This window comes from Sminthopsis crassicaudata, chromosome 3 (assembly GCF_048593235.1).
Source record: "Sminthopsis crassicaudata isolate SCR6 chromosome 3, ASM4859323v1, whole genome shotgun sequence".
Lineage (NCBI taxonomy): Eukaryota > Metazoa > Chordata > Mammalia > Dasyuromorphia > Dasyuridae > Sminthopsis > Sminthopsis crassicaudata.
In genome coordinates, this window is record NC_133619.1 from 51,527,740 (window position 1) to 51,548,924 (window position 21,185).

At 44.1% G+C, this 21,185-nt stretch overlaps 2 protein-coding genes across 2 annotated transcripts in view; one reads left to right on the top strand and one right to left on the bottom strand.

Moving 5' to 3' along the window:
* Positions 1–19,674, bottom strand: part of FBXO36 (F-box protein 36) — an 83,487-nt gene extending 63,813 nt beyond the window's left edge. Inside the window, exon 1 of the mRNA XM_074298484.1 lies at positions 19,277–19,674. Within this exon, the coding sequence (XP_074154585.1) occupies positions 19,277–19,543 (267 nt within the window). The 5' untranslated portion in view covers positions 19,544–19,674. The remainder of the gene's footprint in view (positions 1–19,276) is intronic.
* A 249-nt stretch (positions 19,675–19,923) lies between these two features.
* TRIP12 (thyroid hormone receptor interactor 12) overlaps positions 19,924–21,185 on the top strand; it is a 158,062-nt gene continuing 156,800 nt past the window's right edge. The window contains 1 exon segment of the mRNA XM_074298481.1: positions 19,924–20,063. The gene's annotated coding sequence lies outside the window, so the exon portion shown is untranslated.

The following is a 21,185-nucleotide window of genomic DNA, read 5'->3' on the forward strand; positions in this document are numbered from 1 at the left end:
TTAACGGCTCTACTTTGTATGTGTTATTTTACTTGGTGTTTGTTAAACTCAGAGGAATAATAATTTTAGAAACTGGCTAGGGCCCCTACGAGCTCTTGTGCTGTCTATAATGTGGGGGCCCATATGAGCTCATCTGCTGTATCTGTAAGGCCCAGGGGCCCAGAAAGGCCTCTGAGCAGGGTAACATGACCCCTGTGAGAATGCCAGGCAGACGGAGGAGAGGGCCTGCCCCACTGGACTCAGCACTTGATCCTTCCAAAGGCCCTGATTTATATCAGATCCAGAACCGGAGTTTCTGGTAGATTCTCCCAGGAAATCAGGATAGAGCTTTTGTGAGATAATCCCAGCCAGGAGAGAAGCAACCTGGGTGGGAGTGGCGAAGAGCAAGGGTTCTTCTAACTCTGCTGCTAGTCCTTACTAGCTCTGAGACCATGGTCCTCAAGTCCCTGATGGGTCTTCTGAACCTCCACTTTCTAATCCACAAAATGGGTTAACAACATCCAGCCTTCTTTCTCCAATCTGCATGGATGATGTGTGTCAGCTGATGGGCAGGGTCTCACCTTACATCCGGCCTCTCTCGGTCTCCCAAGGGTGAGAGACTATGCCTCAATGTCTAAGTAAGCTCTGTTTATGGCTCCTCCCCTTCCCTCCTGCCCCATCACCAAAGGGAATGAGGGTAGTCTCTCAGGACCTGCCATCCAGGGTTGGCCCTCAGCAATCTGTTGCTTTATCTTGATGTCTTGCTGTCATCTCTTTCATGATTCATTTTAGAGTTTTCCCATCCACTGGCCTGTGATTTTCAGACTCTGTTCTCTGCTTTATTTTTTTAAAATTGGGATATCTGCTCTTCTCCAATCCTGTTTCCCATGATCTTTCAGGTACTATGGAAGGTAGTACTTCATAGTCCTGTCTTGTGGGTCTCAAAAGCCTCAGAGACGATCTTCACCTGGAGCAAGTGATGAGAATCTCTCCAGAGCAATGGGGTGGTGTCTTCCTTCCATTTACTTGTCTTGGCTGTCTCCATCTGGTCTGCCATTTTGGTTTTGTCATTTCCAGAGTTAATAGTTTGTGTCTTTTTCAGAGAAAATAGAAACAAATTAAGGACTGAACAGCCCAGTGTTTTCTATTCTACTATTTTTTTTTTTTACCCCATTTGCTTGGTGCAAAGTTTGTCCATTTTTGATTTTCCTTTTTCTCCCAATTTTCCCCCCCTCTAACATCATAAATTGCAGAGATACGTGCCTATCTACCTACAGGGAAGAAATGTATTCATCATGAGTTCTCTGCCCAAATGAAATCACAATTCTGGTTGAAAACATTTTCATATGATTTGATTTGGTCTAAGATGTGGAGATCTTTTTTTAGAACTCTGATCTTGTTGTCCAATTGTTTGGCTCTACCTCTCAGATTAGTTTCATCTGCAAATCTAATAAACCTAACATCTATGCCTCTGGTTATATCACTGATTAAAAAAAATATATTACATTACATAGGACCACAAATACCCAGGGCACATTTCTTTCCAAGCTGACATCAAACTATTAACAATTCTTCTTTGGGTTTGGTTATTGAACCAATTCTGAATCCATCTAATTGTGTTATCATTTAGCTGAACCCACATTTCTCCAGCTTTAATAATAATAATAATAATGAATAATATTTTAAGATTTGCAAAGCACTTTACATATGCTATCTCATTTGGTCCTCATAACAACCATAGGAGGCAGGTACTTTTATTATACAATTGTACAGATAAAGAAAAGGGAGGTTGGGAGAGTTAAGTGACTTCCCTAGGATAATACAGCTAGTCAGTATCTGATGAGGCATTTGAACTGAGGTCTTCCTAACCCCAAATCCAATACTCTATCCACTGTGCCATCTAGCTGCCCCTCAAGAGTAAATGAGTATCAAATGTTCTCTAGTCTTTTTTTGACCTCCTGGCATCAAGCATTCATGAAGCACCTGCTGTGTGCTAAGCAGAAAGAGGAGAGCGCCTGCCCTCAAAGCGTTTACACCCCAGTTCCGTCAGGGTTATTCTGGCATGAGCTGGCCCTTCTCTCTTAGTTACTTTAGCATCTCCCTGAAATTCCTCCTCTCTTCAGATCTCATAGTTCTGCTCCTCTCTGATGTACTTAGATTGTATTTTATTGTGATCTGCATTTTATGTCTTATTCCCCAACTAGGCCACAAGCTCCCCAAGGCCAAGGATTGTCTGTCACCTTTTTATGTCCTGCAGGGGAAGCATAAGGAATGAATGACCAAAGCAGAGCCTCTCGGACCTAGATGATGGCTTGGACATGCTCCAACCCAATGCCCTCATCAACCCAGGAGAAAGCGGGCCCCGGGAGCCTCCATGCTTGTCCCAACATGCTTGTCCCCTTCACTGGGACTTGTCTAGATTTTGTGATTCCAAAGGTTCCTTCCTCTGTCCTGTTCTCCTAATCTAAGAGACAAGAATGTGATAGAGGGAAATTACAGTCATCTCTTTGTCTTTTTTAACTTTATAGATAAGAGAGAATGGGTTTGAATACCATGTAATGGCCTCAGACATTGGGGACATCTTTTCAGAATGCTGATCAGCAGCCCCAGACTCCTTCCTTTCCATATCTTAAATGCTCCATTAGGAACTTTGAGAATATGAGAAGGAACGAAAATTGTTATTATCTGAAACCTTCTTTAAGTGGGGGTGTACACGGGTATCACAAAACGGAGTTTGGGAGTCTCCTCCAAAAGATCACTCCCTTATCTGACTCATGGAGAACCAGGGAACACGGTCATCTCCGTCCTAGCAGGGAAACAACAAAGTACTCCCTCTGCTCAGAGCTCTGCAGAGGAGCATCCACAAAAGGAAGGAAGCTTTCTCTTAAGGTAAAACACTAGGAATGGCAACAGGAAAAGGGCCTGGGAGGATCCTTCCCTGGGAGATCCCCCCAAATAAAACAAAACAAAGTCACATTATTTAAGATCAAGGGTACGGGTTGTGGTTGAACAGTTCTCAAGACAGTCTTGAAATAAAGCTCAATTCTCTTTCCTGTGCCCATCTGGCTGGGACGTTTACAAAGCGCTTTCAGGTGGGCACTGCCAATCACTCCGTTTCCCCTCATGGAGTTGCTCTATGAACTTTAGTCGATGGGATAAATGCCATTTATTATTGTCATCACCATCATCATCCCGGAGGTGGGAACGGTGATCATATGCAGAATGAAACCCGAGCTGAAGCTACCAGTGCTAAAGGGAACATACATTTATTAAACACCTACTGTGGGCCAGGCACTGAGCTAAACACCTTACAAAAATATTCTCTCATTTGCTCCTGAAAACAACCCAGATCAATAGCTGCTGTCAATGTACCCATTTTACAGCTGAGGAAACTAAGGCAGACTGATTAAATGGCTTGCCTGACATCACTCAGCTGTTCAGTGTCTGAGTACAGATTTGAACTCAGATCATCCTGACTCCAATTCTAGCAGGCTGCTCACTGCACCACTCAGCTGCCTCTTTTCCCTCTTCTAGTACTGAATAAAAGACAAAAAAAATCTCTTCTTTCCCAGCTTCCCCTCCTCATGCCTTTCTAACAACCACTGAAATGTATTCTTCTCTTTTTTAAAAATTATTTTTCTGCTTTGTTTAATTACTAATTTGTTCTTTTTTTGTTTTGTTTTGTTTCGCTGAGGCAATTGGGGTTAAGTAACTTGCCCAGGGTCACACAGCTAGGAAATATCAAGTGTCTGAGGTTAGGTTTGAACTCAGGTCCTCCTGACTTCAGGGCTGGTGCTCTATCCACTATGCCACCTAGCTGCCCCCTACTAATTTGTTTTTATAATAGGTTTTTATTTTTCAAAGTACATGCAAAAATAATTTTCAACATTCACCTTTGCAAAACCTTGTGCTCCAAACTTTTCTCTCTCCCTCTTCTCTTAGACCACAAACAATCCAATATAGGTTAAACATATGCAATCCTCACTATGCTCAAAAAGTAATCAAACTGTGCATTCCCTTTGACCCATCAGTGTTACTATTGGACTTATCTCCCAAAGAGATCTTAAAAAAGGGAAAGGAACCTGTAAGTACAAGAATGTTTGTGGCAGCCCTCTTTGTAGTGGCCAGAAACTGGAAACTATGTGGATGCCCATCAATTGGAGAATGGCTGAATAAATTGTGGTATATGAAGGTTATGGAATATTATGGTTCTGTAAGAAATGACCAGCAGGATAATTTCAGAAAGGCCTAGAGAGACTTGCATGAACTGATGCTGAGTGAAATGAGCAGGACCAGGACAACATTGAATACTTCAACAACAATACTATATGATGATCAATTCTGATAGGCATAGCTCTCTTCAACAATGAGGTGATTCAGGCCAGTTACGATATTGCAGTAATGGATTGAACCAGCTATACCCAGTGAAAGAACTCTGGGAAATGACTATGATCCACTACATAGAATTCCCAATCCCTCTGTTTTTGTCTGCCTGCATTTTTTGTTTCCTTCTCAGGTTACTTTTACCTTATTTCTAAGTCTGATTTTTCTTGTGTAGCAAAATAACTGTATGGACATATATACATATATTGTATTTATGTTTTAACATATTTAACATGTATTGGTCAACCTGCCATCTAGGGGAGGGGGTGGGGGGAAGGAAGGGAAAAATTGGAACAAAAGGTTTTGCAAGGGGCAATGCTGAAAGATTACACCTGCATATATCTTGTAAATTAAAAGCTATAATAAAAAAAAAAAACAAAACATGCGATCCTTCTCTATATATTTTCACAATTATCAGATCAAAAAGGAAAAAAAAAAACAAGTAAGCAAACAACAACAAAAAGATGAAAATAATGGTATGGTCCACACTCAGTCCCCACATCCTCTCTCTGAGTGCAAATGGCTCTCTCCATCATGAGTCTATTGGAACTGGCCTGAATCACCACATTTTTGAGAAGAGCCACATCCATCAGAATTGATCATCATATAATCTTCTTATTGCTGTCTTCTCTCATCTTTAACCCAAATGATTCCTATATCTTGATTTTTGCTGCAACCTTTCCCCCCAAAGATTAGCTAGAAGTATACATATATATGTGTGTATATAAAACACACACATACACACATATTTAAATCAGGGCAGAGAATATGAATGTCAGGAATTTTCCTGAGTGGGGGCTCTGAGCTACTGTGAGTGTCTGAAAAGCTCTCTCTCTGTTCTCAGAGCCTTGGTCTAAAGGCCATTATTGGGGGCCCATAGTGGGGCGAGCCCTCCCACGGCTCACTTCTCCAATTCCCATTCTCATTCATAGGTCGAGCCCCCATCCAGCAGGACCATCACTCCCCAGGGAGTTTAGGGGGGATCCTGAGAAGTAACATTTCTAATACCGTGAGCCTTCCAATGGCACACTTCCCACAGATTGTCTGCCAAAGTTAATTAGCTCTTGGAGAGGGCGAGAAAATATATCATTATCACAAAAATAATTGCCCTGCACATTTTCACCTTGTATATACAAGGTCTCTAGAGGGAGTCGGCTCCTATTTAGAGAGCAAATCACTCAGGTTGGGGTGGGAAGGAAGGGAGGGAAAAACAAAGAGGGGGGAGGGAAAGAGACACAGAGAGACAGAGAGAGACACACAGAGAAAGAGGGAGACACAGATACAGACAGACAGACACACACACATAGAGAAGGGAGAAAGTCAGAGACAAAGATAAGGAGAGGGAGAGAGGGAGGGAAAGATCAATCATATGGGCTTATAAGGATTAATGGAGGCTTCAAAATGAGGTAGTTTGTGGGAATGGGTAACACTGAGCTCCTCTGGGGTAAGAGATCTTTTTGTTTGTTTTCTTAAATCCTTTTTCTCTGTGGCACTTACAGAGTTCTTGGTATTTGGCACGAAAATAATAAAAGCTTACTGAATTGAAATGACAAGAGTGGAGAGGGGAAAGATGGGGATTTCAGGGGAAAGGCTGCCATTGAGGGAGAGCATGGCAAAGATTGAGGGGCCTCTATCTTGGGATATAAATTAGTACGTCTAGGAGATAGTATGCATGTGTTGGGATGGGGTTAGGCCTGGAATACAGATTGGACTGGGAGCAGAGAGGGAGACTTTAATTCATTGCACAATAGGGAGCCATTGAAGGCTTTTGAGGAGGTAGAAAGGAGAAAATTTCTCAGACTTATAAGCAAAGCAACAAAATCTTTTCATTGGGATTGAAATCCAATTGAAAGTGAGGAAATGGCAAGAATATCCCTAAAAGTCCTCCAAATCATTATACTGAGGTCCAGCTGAATTTTATTCCAAGGAACAAAAATAACTTTACAAAGGTGAATGGTGAGTTATTTTTGAAAGGTGAAAACCTCTAAAGGACTAGAAACATGACATAGGTCTGGAAAAAGTACTAATTTTCCAAAGGGAGAAGAAGTTGTATTCTTACACCAAATGCCCCAATCTTAAATTGGATTCTTAGCAAAATTCTTGTGATGATTCAAGAGCTCTTAGAAGCTGGTGCTCTATACAAAGTGACACGGTTCCACTTGGGCATTTGACTTCTGTCTCCTGTTTCTTTTAGGGATCAGCTAAAATTCCAAGTTCTGCAAGAAGGCTTTTCTATCCCCTGGGCTTCTACTGCTTTCTTTCTACTTCCTCCTCTTCCTCTTTCTCCTTCTGTTTATTTTTGTTTTTGATGAGGCAATAAGGGTTAAGGTGACTTGTAGTGCTCTCCTGAGATTATCTCCCTCTTATCCTCTATATATTTTCTTTGCACACAGTATGCATGTTGTGTCTCCTCTCATATTGTATCATGAGCTCCTCGAGGGCAGGGACTGTTTCTTTTTTTGGTATTACCAACACTTACACCGTGCTTAATAAATGCTTAAGGTATTAACTTTTCCCATATACCTGGCATAAACCCAATTGAATTTACCAAAGCAATCTGTTTCTCTATCCTTCTATCTCTATCTCTGATCTCTCAGTCTCTATCTGTGTGTCTTTATCTCTCTGTCTCTCCCTCCCTCTTTTTGTCTGTCTGTGTGTGTATCTCAGTCTGTCTGTGTGTCTCTCCTTCTCTCTGTCTTTCTCTCTGTGTATCTCTCCATCTCTCCCTCCCTCCTCTGTCTGTATGTCTCTGTCTCTCCATCTCTCTCTCTCCCTCCCTCTCAGGCTCTGGGTCTCCCTGTATCTCCCCATCTCTCTGTCTCTCCTCCTCTGTTTCTCATTCTCTCTCCATCTCTCTATCTTTCTGTCTCTTCCTCCCTCCTCTGTCTCTGTATGTCTCTCTGTATCTCTCTATCTCTGTCTCTGTGTCTCTCAGTTTGTTTTTCTGTGTTTGTGTCTCTCCATCTCTCTCTCTTTCTCCCTGTCTGTGTCCTTCTCTGTTTCTGTATCTCTGTGTCACTCCATCTCTCTCTCCATCCCTCTCTCTCTCCCTGTTTCTCCCTCTATCTTTCTATCTCTCTGTATCCCTCCCTCCCTCCTCTGTCTGTGTCTCTCCATCTCTCTCTGTCTCTGTGTGGTCTGTCTCTTGTCTTTCTGTATCTCTCTGTCTCTCCCCCTCTGTTTCTTACTCTCTCTTCCCATCTCTCTCTCTCTGTATCTCTCCCTTCCTCCTATCTGCTCTGTATGTCTCTCCATCTCTTTCCCTATTTCTTTCTGTCTCTCTTTCTCTCCATCTTTCTCTCTTTCCCTGTTTCTCCCTCTTTCTCTGTATCCCTCCCTCCTCTGCCTGTATGTGTGTGTCTCTCTCTCTCTATCTCTCTCCATCTCTTTCTCTGTCTCTCTCTGAGGCATTGGGGGCTAAGTGATTTGCTCAGGCTCGCACAACCAAGGAGGCTGAACTTCTGGTAGGGCCTCCTTTCCCCCTTGGCCTCTTTCCCAGCACCTTTGCCCCTTCCCAAACTGGCCCAGCTGCCCAAGCCTGCCCCCCCTTTTTTTGCTGAGGTAATTGGGGTTAAGTGACTTATCCAGGGTCACACAGCTAGGAAATGTTAAGTGTCTGAGACCAGATTTGAACTCAGGTCCTCCTGACTTCAGGGTTGCTGCTCTAGCTATTGCACCACCTAGTTGTCCTTGCCCCCACCCCTTCTTGGCTGGAGCATTGCCATGGCATAACTGGCTGCCCTGCCCAGGCCTGCCCTCCATCTTAGGTCCAACTGAAACCATGACATTCCTTTACTGAGCATCTTCAGTCACTCTCCTTACAAACTTTGGACGGGGTCCCTGCTGGGGAGTTCTGTGGAGAGCCCCTTGGTAATCTGGCCCTAGCCCACTTCTGCGGCCCTGTTATAGCTTCTACATTCTAGCCAAATGGGCCTTCCCATTTAAGTCATGTATGACCAGTCATGAGCCGCCTTTAAGCCGTCCCACTATTTGTTTTCCATTCTTAGAATGCCTTCCCTTCCTCATTTCCACTTCTTAGAATTCCTGTTCTTAAGGCGCTACTGCACACCAATCAAATTGGCCAATATCACAAAAAAGGAAAGAGATAAATGTTGGAGAAGATGTGGGAAAACTGGGACACTCATGCATTTGGGTTTTTTGTTTTTTTGTTTGGCTTTTAGATTTTTCAATATTTTATTTTCCTAAATACTTATAAAGACAATTTTGGACATTCATTTTTGTAAGACTTTGTGCTCCAAATTTTTCTTTTTCGCTTCCCCTCCCCAAGACAGCAAACAATTTGATGGATTAAATATGTGCAATTAAAAACAATATTTCCATATTTGTCATACTGTACAAGAAAGATCACACTAAAAGGGGAAAAACCATGAGAATGAAAAATAAACAAAAATAAAAAAATGAAAGCATTATGCTTTGATCTACATTCAGTTTCCATAATTCTCTCTCTAGATGTGGATGACATTTTTCATCCCAAGTCTATTGGAATTGCCTCTTAATATCACATTGTTGAGAAAAGCCAATTCATCATCACATAGCCTTGCTGTTGGCATATAGGATAATCTCTTGGTTCTGCTCATTTCACTCAGCATCAGTTCATGTAGGTCTCTCCAGGCCTTTCTGAAATCATCCTGTTGGTCGTTTCTTACAGAACAATAATATTCCATAATATTCATATACCACAACTTATTCAGCCATTCTCCAACTGATGGGCATCTACTGTTTCCAGTTCCTTGCCACTACAAAAAGGGCTGCCACAAACATTTCTGTACATGTAGGTCTTTTTCCCTTTGTTATGATTTCTTTGGGATACAGGCCCAGTAGTGATACTGCTGGATTATAGAGTGAGAACAGTGTTAGAGCCCTTTGGGTCATGCTCTTCAGAATCCTTGGATCAGTTCACAACTCCACCAAAAAGGCATTGACATTAATGTATTCATTGTTGGTGGAGTTGTGAACTGGTTCAACCATTCTAGACCTCAATTTGAACCTATGATTAAAGGGCAATCAAAGTACATAACCTTTGATTATCTTTTGTTCCCCTCATTAAATACCTCCTGAAAGGTACTTAATTTTTTCTTTGATGTATCCCTAATGGCTGAAATAATGCCTGGCCCACAGCAGCTCAATAACTGATTGATTGATAAGATGGAGGTTCTTTAATAATAAAGGGATAAAGAACTAACTAAAGATCAGTTCCAAAGAATGGTACTTAATGAACTAAGATTAATCTGATTTCTGCTGGGGTTCCAAAGACTATGTCCCTGGTTTTACTATTACACTTTTAAATCAATAATTTAGATGAAATCATAGAAGGAATCTTTACCAAATTCGTGTCTAATGTATAGTTTGGTATAGATAGATAGGTAAATCTATAAATAGCATGTTGGATGGACAAATCAGAAACCAAAAAAATCTAGATAACCTAGAATGACAGATCAAATAATAAGATGAAATTAATAGAGATAAATGTAAATTACTGATTTTGAAATTAAAATTTTTATATATATATATATATATATATATATATATATATATATATATATATATATACTAATCCAAAATAAGGGAAAATGATCTAGAGATTAATCCATGTGGGAAAAAAAGACCTTGAGATTTTGATAGACTGTAGTCCTAATATAATCTATCTTCACATAATCACATATGTTTTTCCAGCAGTGTCTTAGTCTATCCTTCAACAATCTTTTATGTTAGGACATACATGAATCAGTTTGTATCTAGACAAGTTTCCAAATACTGTGAGAGCAACATATGGGAAATCACACAGAATTAAGTGACTGTTTCTGATCAGCTAGAAAGGCCTTAGATGTGTCCCCAGACCTAAGGGCAGCTGTGGGCTGCAAACTTGAGGGGGTATGTTGGTTTCTTCCCCACAGTGGGCCACGGTGGAAGCTGTGGGCAGAACTAGTGGGGACAAGGTGATGTGGCTTCGATCAGAAACCTGCTTTTATTGGTCGTGTGGAAGCAAGGAAAGAAAGCTGCCTAATTCTGGCCTTGAATGTTCTCATAGTCTCAGAAATTCCCTTAAAAAGGGACACGTGATTGGAAAGTTGAGTATTTTTCCCTTAGCTATATCTAGAAAGGGAGTTCCAGGGAGTCTAGATTTTGAAGAAAGTAAGTAAAAGGGATAGTGCTGATTAATTATGGGCTCTCACAAGAATGATTAATTTTGGAAATACCCAGGAATGAGGGAGCCACAGAAAACATTTTTCCACAGTCCTGTGGACTCTTTCTGGGGAAATCAGACACTGGGATAAGTGTACAGTAACACAGCAGCTGTTGCATGGAAGTCACCGGAGGGATATCCAGAATTCAGAATACAGGTCAGTGAGTCCAAAGCTTCTTGCTGTGATCTGTGGGGACTTCAAATTTTATGCTGAAGAGAGGCCCAAACCAGACTTGGTCGGTATTGTTTCAAGCCTTCTAAAGCAACTCTCTATGTCAGAAGCAGCATTTACCTTCATGCAGCTTAGGCTAGTTCCCCCCCCCCCCCAAATCCAATGGAATTGTGCTACAGTCTTAATGGGTGCAGGGGACTAAGGCTTGAACCACTGATATGATATCCTAGTTATATGATTTGGAAAAGTGTAAAAGGCCAGCAGGACACAAGGTACCAAGGGCATCTTAGGTCTAATGAACACGGCTGACTGGGTGCTGTGCCTAACCGACTCAGTGCTCTATCCCCATTGGACATCCCTTTCATGGTATTGGAAACTTTGCGGTTAAATGTTGGATGATTCATTACTGTCAAATTTCATTCTACTCCCAAATCTGAACCACAGGCCAATCTAACCCCCTTCTTCAGCATTTCCTTAAAACAAATGATACGTATTGCTCTTCCTTTTTCTCTAATTCTATACTTTGAAACTGTCAAAGGGCTATCACCCTTTATTCTCTCCTTGTTTCCAGGGAGTGATGAAGAAAGGGCCCATCTACCTGCAGAAGCCAAACCCTTCTCTCAAAGCCTGCAGTTCTATCCCCTCCTCTGCAATTGCCTCTCAATCATTCTGTTTAATCTTCAGTGTCTGCATATCTATTGGTCGCTTCCCTGCTGTCTAAAAACTTTCCTACATCTCCCTATTCTTCAAAAAGTAACAAAACCCTAAATAAACTCATTTTACCCCATCACCTCCTCAAGTTATCAACTTACATGTGGATGGATGCTGATTCATACATGTGCCCATGCATGCTGGGAATAGCAGACATGCATGTTAATTGCACGTCACATGCACATTTGCACGATGATTAGTGAACATGCCTGTTGGTTATGGGCATACACACTGACATATACATGCAAGTCGACAAGGTTGATGCATGTGTGCACACATACATGCATGCTGACAGGTGCATGGCTGGGTTGTGCTGGCTCATATGTGCATGGGTATATGTAGATGCACACGTGCATATGTCAATACATACATGTGGCAGTACATGTTATGTATGTGTGTATGTGCTGATATGTATAATCTATATGTATGTATGTGGGGTTGTACATATATATGATCTATGTACACACATATACATATTAAGGTAAAAAGTCTACAGTTCTTCGTACTCCATATACATTTTTATATATGAAAATCTGTTCCCTCTACTTAAGACTTCTGTAAGGTCAACTGGAGACAAATCAAATCAACAAAAATTTCTTTCCCCTGGCTTATTCTTCATATCTCCTTTTCAGCAACTAAGCCCTACATCAGTATATCTGCAATGAGATGGCTATGTTTTTCTAGTGCAAATGATGAAGATATGGTTGTATGTATTGGAATTTATGGAGACTGTATTATATAAAGGCAGGGGAGAGAATAAACAAATTTGGATCAAGGCAGATAGAAAGTATTCTCCAATAACTCTCAAAAAATTGGGTAAATTTTTTTTGTAAACCCTAAAGCTTTATAAACGGAATAGTTTTTTCTGTCTTGTCCAATTTTCCTTGACCCCTGCAGGTTTTTGTTTGTTTGTTTTTTTGGCAAATATATTGGAGTAGCTAGCTATTTCCTTCTCCAGCTCCTTTTACAGATGAGGAAGTGAGTTAAACAGGGTTAAGACTTGCCCAGGGTCAAATAGCTAATAAACAAACTTCTGAGGTCAGATTTGAACTCAGGAAGGTGTCCAACTGAATCCAGGCCTAGCAGTCTGTGTACTATGGTATTCTCTAGTTGCCCAAAGCATTATAAACATTATTTAAATGTAAATTCCAGTTAGTATTGTGGTTCCTGCTAGCTGAAATTCTACAATTACTTCTTAGTCTATTTAATTAGCTACATTTTTTATTTTTAAAGCTTTTATTTTCAAAATATATGCACAGTTTTCAACTTGCAAAATCTTAAGTTCCAATTTTTTTCTCCCTCCTTTCCCCTTCCCCCTTCCCCTAGATAAGTAATCCAATATATGTTAACCATGCAATTCTTCTATGCATATATCTACAATTATCATGTTGCACAAGAAAAATCAGATCAAAAAGAAAAAAAAGAGAGAGAAAGAAAACAAAATGCAAGTAAATAACAAAAAAAGTGAAAATATTATGTTGTGATCCACCCTCAGTTCCCACAGACCTCTCTCTGGGTGCAGATGGCTCTCTTCATCACAAGACCATTGGAACTGGCCTGAATCATCTCAATGTTGAAAAGAGCCATGTCCATAAGAACTGGTCATCGTATAATCTTGTTGCCATGTACAATATTCTCTTGGTTCTACTCACTTCACGTAGCATCAGTTCATATAAGTCTCCCAAGGCCTCTCTAAAATCATCCTGCTGATCAATTCTGATGTATGTGGCCTTCTTCAATAATGAGATGAACCAAATCAGCTCCAATAGAGCAGTAAAGAACTGAACCAGCTACACCCAGAGAAAGAACTCTGGGAGATGGCTATGAACCACTACATAGAATTCCCAATCCCTCTTTTTGTCCACCTGCATTTTGGATTTCCTCCATAGGTTAATTGTACACTATTTTACAGTCCGATTCTTTTTGTACAGCAAAACAACTGTTTGGACATGCATACATATATTGTATTTAATATATACTTTAACATATGTAACATGTATTGGTCAACCTGCCATCTGGGGAGGGGAGTGGGAGGAAGGAAGGGAAAAATTGGAACAAAAGGCTTGGCAATTGTCAGTGCTGTAAAAATACCCATGTATATATCTTGTAAATAAAAAGCTATTAAAGAAAATAAGAAAAATTTTAAAAAATCATCCTGCTGACTGTTCCTTATACAACAATAATATTCCATGACATTCTTATACTATAACTTATTTAGCCATTCCCCAAATGGTCATCCGCTCAGTCTCTAGTTTCTTCCCACTACAAAAAGAGCTGCCACAAACATTTTTGCATATGTGAGTCCTTTTCCTCTCCCCCCTCTTTGGCTTACAGGCCCAGAAGAGACACTGCTGGATTATAGGGTATTTACAGTTTGATAGCCTTTTGGGCTTAGTTTCAAATTGCTCTCCAGAATGGTTAAATTCACAACTCCACCATTATTAGTGTCCCAGTTTTCCAACATGCCTTCCAACATTCATCATTATCTTTTCCTGTCATTTTAGCCTATCTATAGCTTAAATTTTAAGAACTGGATCTTTTCCCTTAAAAATTCTCTTATTACAACAGTAATAAAAACAGCAATTGACATTTATATAATACTTTGAGGTTTGCAAAGTACTTTGCCTTTGTCCCATTTGAGGTAGGATTTATCTGTTCTTAGCCTCGCTATTTAATGTATCTATGGCTCAGAGAGGATATGATGAACCTTTTCATGAAGAGGATTATGATTTATCCAGTTAAAAGCATATGCTCCTGGCCCTTCAAATGGGACCTGGAGATGGATGCTCTGCTGGCACTGTAGCTTGTCTCCGTCTCTCAGAGGGCACTCTGGTATTCTTGATCTGGTTTTCTATTTCTGTCCATCAGTGAATGGCTGGTCAGTGCCTTGCTTTAGTCAGATTTCAGGGAGTTTTCAGTTCTCTCATGCCAGTGAATGTTTTCGGTTGTGCAAAGACTTTCCTGGGGCAGGCTGGTAGTGGTCTTAGCTGTCTTCAGACTCACCATGACTCTTACAAGTTTGAGGGCAGTTTATGTGCTTCAAAAGCACAGTCACATTCAATTACAGCAGCTCCTGGATGCTTCATGTGCTTCTGATAAGCGCCATGGCCTACTGCATTCAAAGGATTTCTCAGATGACTGAGAGCTATTTTAAACTGGCTCAGGACTACTTTTCTTCGTCCTTGAATAGGGCTCAGTAAAAGCAGTCAAATAAAACAAAGCCTTATGGATGTACATTCTATTATTTTAGTGATTAGGGAATGGCTAAGTGCTAAATGGACAATTAGCACATTTTGCATAATACTAAGGGCACATCAAGTAAACCTTAATAAATGATTGATATGATCAAGTGTGGCAGATCATACCATACAGAATAGTTTTGGTGTGTTTGAAAAATTCTTTAAATAGAGCAAGTTTATTATGAGCCTCCTATATGCCAGGCACTGTGCTAGGCTTTGAGGACAAAAATACAAGGAATAAAATAATATCCACTCTCAGGGAGGGCAGTCCAAATATATGCTAGATCTGATCTTTTTTTAAGCTTTATAAGTTCACTATGTAATGGTGGAGTCAATTGACTATGTCTACCCTTACATTTGACTGGACGGTTATAAAGTCAAAGGTGTTCCAACTAAGATGAAAAAGCCTTAATCAATATATCTGGAATATAAACTGAACTCAAGCAGCATTTTTCCAGAAAGAGTATTCAGACTGCTTGGAGAAACTTAAGTTACTTCCTGTGGGTTTTCTATGAAATCAAAGGCCAGTCCCAAACCAGCCAGGGTGACATGGATGACTTGGCCGTGGTTTGGTGAGGAATGAGTTATGTGGTCTACTGCCTTTGTAATTTGTATTTCATTTTCTTGACTTGCCCATGGGGGTCGCCCAGAACTGTCAGCCTTCCTCTGTCTGGTGGAGTTCCTGCAGGTGGGGATGGGACAAGGATGGAGAAGACTGGCCACGGCCCAGGGTGTAGTGGATGCCCTGGTTTCCGGTGCCCGATCAAGCTCGAGGCTCCTTCAGGGCTTCCAAGGCCACTGGAACAAAATGGGCTCATTCAGGATGACATCCTCATAAATCCTCAAGTGGTGGGCTTCAGGCCTAGGGTCACCCTCAGTCTGGGTTAGTCCATCTGCCAAGATGGTTTTATTGGGGTGTGACCATTGTACCCACACTAACTTTGGGGTGAGTCAGGGGGGCTCCCCAGCCTGAGGAGTAGCCCCTACATTGGTGCTCTGCTATGGCTAGTGGTAGTGTGTGTCAGAGCTTGGGGGGGAATGTGAGGACTCTAACTGTGTCATCTGAGCTACAACATCTTTCTGAAAACTGAGTCTGGCTAACTCCATAGTAGCCACAAGCCCTAAGGTGGGGCCATGAGCTCTAGTATAAGCAAAGAGCCCCCTAGAACCTCAGAGTTACACTTAGAGAACTAGAAGACCTGACCAGTAATCATGAGGGGAAGTGGGCAAAGTTGTCTCACATTTCCTATAATGGCGAAGATTTGTATACTATTTACTCAGGTTTTAATCCATATAGACTTTCCAACAGTAATAAAAGCTAGCATTTATATAGCTTATATAAGGTTTACATAGCAATATACACAAATTACTTCATTTAATGCTCACAACCATACTGGGAAGTAGGTGCCATTATTATCCTCATTTTACCAATGAAGAAATGAGATAAAAGCAACATTTTAATTTCAGTAGGAAAAAAAAAATCTGTTTCAAAGATTTTTACTGATGTTCTTAAGAACTATCTTCTCTGTCATAATTTTCTTAATTACTTCAGAGCAAAGCGATTTATCCTTTCTCTCAATTTAATTCAACAAGCACTTCTTAATAGTTGGGCCCCCATACACTTTGTAGGTATTGGGGATACAAAGAAAAAAAATGGAAATACTCTGCACCCTCAAGAAGCTTATTGAGAAGGTGTGGAACAAGTGAATAAAATGAGTAAATGCAAAGTATACATTTATAATTTTTTTTGGTGGGGGGAGAGGGAAAATATGAATAATTGATGGTGGTAGGGAATCAAGAAAGGTTTTTGAATTGAGTTAAAGCATAATGTTCATATATTATTGAGTATACCCTTAATTTTGCAACTAGCTAGGCATTGCCTTGGGAGATTTCTTTGAGGATACTGTTGTTAAATAACATTTCAAGAGTTAAATTTTTATTTAAGCTTATCTTCTTAAACTAGACTGTAAACTTTCTTGGGGATAGGGATCACATCTTATACTTCCTTGTATCCTTCACAATACCTAGCACAGTACTTTGCTTAGAGTAGGTACAAAATAAGGTATCAGTTAACTGATTAAAAGGAATAAAGCAAGCATAAGAGGACAGTAGCCATTCCCCCTCTCCTCCCTTATAATAAAACATTCAGCAGGAAATCAGGGCACTAGTTACAACAAAGTTTCACTTAGGCAGACTGTGGATGCTTGGTTAATGGAGAGTTACCACCCTATATTTTCTGGATCAACAAATTCGGTGGGATAAAGGATTGTTTTTCTACTCAGCTTTATCACCTCATAGCATAATCAACTTTTAAACCCAGAAAATCTGGGATGTATATATAATTATATATGTCCTATGTGTATATATTTACATTTGTATATCTACAACTCGATCTAAAAGCATTTATTATGAACATCAGTTACTGAAATATAAACCAATGAAAAAGGTGCAAAGGATTGCTGAATCTACATTAAATCTACATTAGGACAAAAGTCACATGTAAGTTATTCCAATTTTCTGATTGTTTGAATCAGATGCCAGACAAGATGCATCATAAAAAGAACTGACATTTATTTCTTTAAGGTTTTCGAAACTCTTCTTACAAAGTCATTTGAACTTCACCCCAACTTTGTTAGTTCAGGAGTCCCTATTGAATGAGAGGGCTGGGTCATTTCAGTCCTAAATCTCTGATCCTACGATTGAGACTGGGAGGGAATGACACATCACTCGTTGGATAGAGAGTCAGTGTTAGAAGAGCACTTCCTAATGGCCTAAAAGTCAGACTAGGAGCTGGGGCTATCTGCAGCAATGCCTGTGGTTGTAAGTTTCCCCTCCCTTGGACCATTTTGGGAACAAAGCCTTGGAAGCAACCCTCTTCTCTGTGGTACACGGAGCACAATGATGCTGATGGCGGTGGGAGGGACTCCGCTTTGAAATACCGGACAATTTTTACAGCTCTCCAATGTCAACAAAGTAGAAGGGATCCTCACGAGGATTCATTTGGAAAGTTCAGAAACAGTTGGGAATAGGTATTCGAGGGGGGAAAAAGGGGAGGGAAATTTCGCATCAATATTTTTTTGAAAGAATCTAAATCATCCAGGAGGTTTAATTCTAATCTCTTCCACATGGGATTTGGGGCAGGCTACTCCTTCCTGGATATTTGATTCCTTCCTTCATTTACTGAGCACCTATTACACAGAAGGAACTAAGCCTGTCTAGAAATCTCCCCACCGTTAAAGAAATTTTTTTTTATATATATTTGAGGGTACAATAAGAATGAGTTATTTTTTAAAGGTACAAATGTGCTTGTCAAATTTTGAAATCCATTATAGTTTGATTTCTACAAGATCTTGGATATTTAAGAAACACAAATTTGTTCAAATTTTAAAAACGCTTTTAAGAATATATTCAATTTTAGAGAAACTAGAATTTCCAAACTGGGAGTTCTATTAAGACAGCTACTGTACAATTAAAACGTAGTTCTAAGGCTTCTCTTTCAGGAGACGTCGGGGGCACTCCAAAAAACCCACCCAATTCCCCAGGGTGAGTAACGTCCCGCCCCCTCCCCCTCCGGTACTACAATTTGGGGGCCCGGAGGGTGCAAGGCCCCGAGCGGGCGCCGGATGGGGGAGGGGCCCCAGCTTCGGGATCCCCGAGCCCCGGCCTTACCCTCAGAGAGCTTCCCATCTCCTCACCGTTTAGAGGAAGGCCGTAAAGGGAGCTCGGCCCCCCTCCCGTTCCCTCCCCTGCCGGGGAGGGGTGACTCCCCCAGCTACGGGCCCCAGCATCAATTGGGGGGCGCCCCCGCCCCCGCAGCCGGAGCCCCCACGCTCCACGCCCCAGCACAATGCCGCCGGCCCCGTCAGGGCCGCGGTAAACAATGAAGGCGGGGGGGTAACCCCGCCAGCGGCGGTGGCGGCGGTGGGGTGGGTCCCGCACTCCCCCGACAGTCCAATCCTCGGTCACATTGTTGAGAAGCAGATGTCATTATGGGTGGAGCTGACACTGCCGAGCAGCTGAAACATTTTTCTAGCCCAACTCACTCCCAGCCTGCCCCGGGAGAGGGTCTGTGCTCCAGACAGGTAAGTCGAGCTCTCTCCAGCACCCTCCCTTTCCAGCGCCCCCCCTCCCAACCCCCCACCCCCTACCCCCTTCAGGGGAACCCGGAAGTTCTGACCCGGGCGGCCGGAGGCGTAAACGCTCGAGTGAAGAGTTCAAAACTTGCTCCGGCCTCTGGGCGCCCGCGCAGACTCGGGCCCCGGAGCCTCCCCCAGCCCGGCTTCCCCGCGGGACGCTCAGGGACCGGCTCTGCTCTGGCCCTCTCCTCGCTTCCTACTGCGGGCCGAGGCAAGTGTGGAGATGGGGAGGAGGGAGGCCGGGCTAAGCCCGAGGCAGGGCCGGGGCGGCCCCCGTGGGCCTCTGGCTCGGCCGCGGCTGGGATTTGACCGAGAGAGTCTGTGCGGTTGTTCGGAGCTAGGGCTAGGGAGCTTCCGGCCGACTCGGGTCGCGTCCGGGGACCGGTTCTGGGGTGGGGTCGAGCGGGGACGGGAAGATGGCCCGGGTGGGCGTTCCGCGCTTCGCACTCGCCTGGGACCGGGTGATCTGTAGCTGGTAGTAGTCTTTACTCGGCGCCGGGCCTTGTCCGCCGGCTTCGAACAGAGTCTCTGGCAGCAGCGACGCCATCTTGGGACGCCACCGCCGTCGCCTCGGCAACCAGGAAGGGGCGGGACTTGGGTTGGGGTCATGGGGCCAAAGTCCTGGTAAATCGGACTCCAGCTTAAGGGCTAGAGGGCTTTCAATTTTACGTGCTCTGGGCATCCCCTTATCCTCCAAGGGGCCGAGTCCAAACCACATCCATGAAACGTACACCCTGGGGACCCCATTGACCCGAAGGGGAATTAGTTCCTGCTATCTAAAGAGAGACGGGAGTGGGGGTGGGGGGGGTGACCCCGGCGGAGGGATACCAATAGAAGCCCCACATCCCCCTTCCTGGTCCCTCGTAGGGATCGGGAGATCTGAAGGCGGTCGGGGGGGAAACGGGGGTCGGGCGGTGGGGGGGTAAGGGGGGGTAATGTGATGTGCCGCGGTCCGGGCAGTGGGGCCTGTCCCGCGGGCATGCCCCTGGCGAGGAGGATAAAGTAGTTCCTCGCCAGAGTGTTAGAACGGGGTGGGGGGGCAGGGAGGGGGAGGGAGGGAGGGAGGTAAAGGCGGAGGGGGACGCTCGGCGCGGTGCTGCGGCTCAGCTGATAATTGAAGGGACCGGAGGATCCGCCGCCGCCGCCACCGCCGCTGGGGGGGGGTGGGGGGTGGGGGAAGAGAGTGGAAGTTACTGCCGCGCCACGGAGTCCGGAGCGGAGACTCGGGGCCGAACTAGGTAACTGAGACGCGTCTGTCAGGGCCGGGCTGGGAGGCCCGCCGCAGTGGGGGGGTGGGGTGGGAAAGGAGGGGGTGCTATGGAGCCGGAGGGCCAGGGGGGAGAGGGGAGGGGGTGCTGGCGACTGGGGGGGGTTAGGGGGAGCGGAGAAATCCCAGGGAGCCTTGTCGTGTCATCGCCTCGGTACGGCCTGCTGGAGGCCGGGTTCGGGCCAGGGCCGGCCCAGCCGCAGTGGTGGTGGTGAAAGGGGGGGGGGCTGCACTGTGGAGAGATGAGTTCGAGGGGTTTCGGATTCGGGGGAAGGGGGACTAGGTAGGAGAGGAGGAAGGGGGGGATGAGTTCCCCCCGCCCCCGGAAACGAGGGTCCTTTGGAGATGGTAAACGAGTGTGTGGGGACGACTGTGGAGAACGGGAAGCCCGAAGTGGGGGTTCAGTCGTCCGAGAGGGGTGTAGGAAGTGAGTAGTGGGGGGCCGGAAGTGCAGGTGGGGGGGTCTATAGAGACGGAGAGAGTTCCCCGGAAATGGGACGGGGGGCCCGGAAATGGGGGGAAGGGACCACTGGGAGGCCCGAGGCGGCCCGGAAAGGGAAACCTGGGAGCCGACGGAGGCACCTCGGGCTTGGAGGAGCGCGGTGGAGCCGTGCGGGGCCGAGGGAAGCCGTGGGCCCTCGAGGCTGGGCGGCCGTGGTGTGTGCGGCACGGTGCGGGAACGGAGGTGGTGGGGCGGCTCTAGGGAGAAGGGACGGCGGGGGGCGTGGAGGGCACCGGAGGAGGGGGCGAGTGATTTTACCCCCCCCTTCACCCCCAAAGAGTGAAAAGTTGTGTTCTCAGGAGGGGAAGTAAGCCGGAGCCCACCGAGGCTCCTCGGCCGGGCTCGGAATGCTTGTCACGGGCTCGGCCTTCCCCGACGTGTGTGCGTGGGAGTGTGTGTACGTGGGCATTTTGTGCGTTAAATAAACACGTTCTTCCCGCATCTCCCCTCCCTCCCCCCCAGCGTGTAAAGGAGGGAGTTTCAATGACAGTGCCCGAGGACATGGACCCCGAGCTTTTTCACGAGAATAGGCCACCCACGCCGGGAGGTGCTCCTGGGTCGGAGCAGCTCCACTTCCCTCTCGTTTTGGGG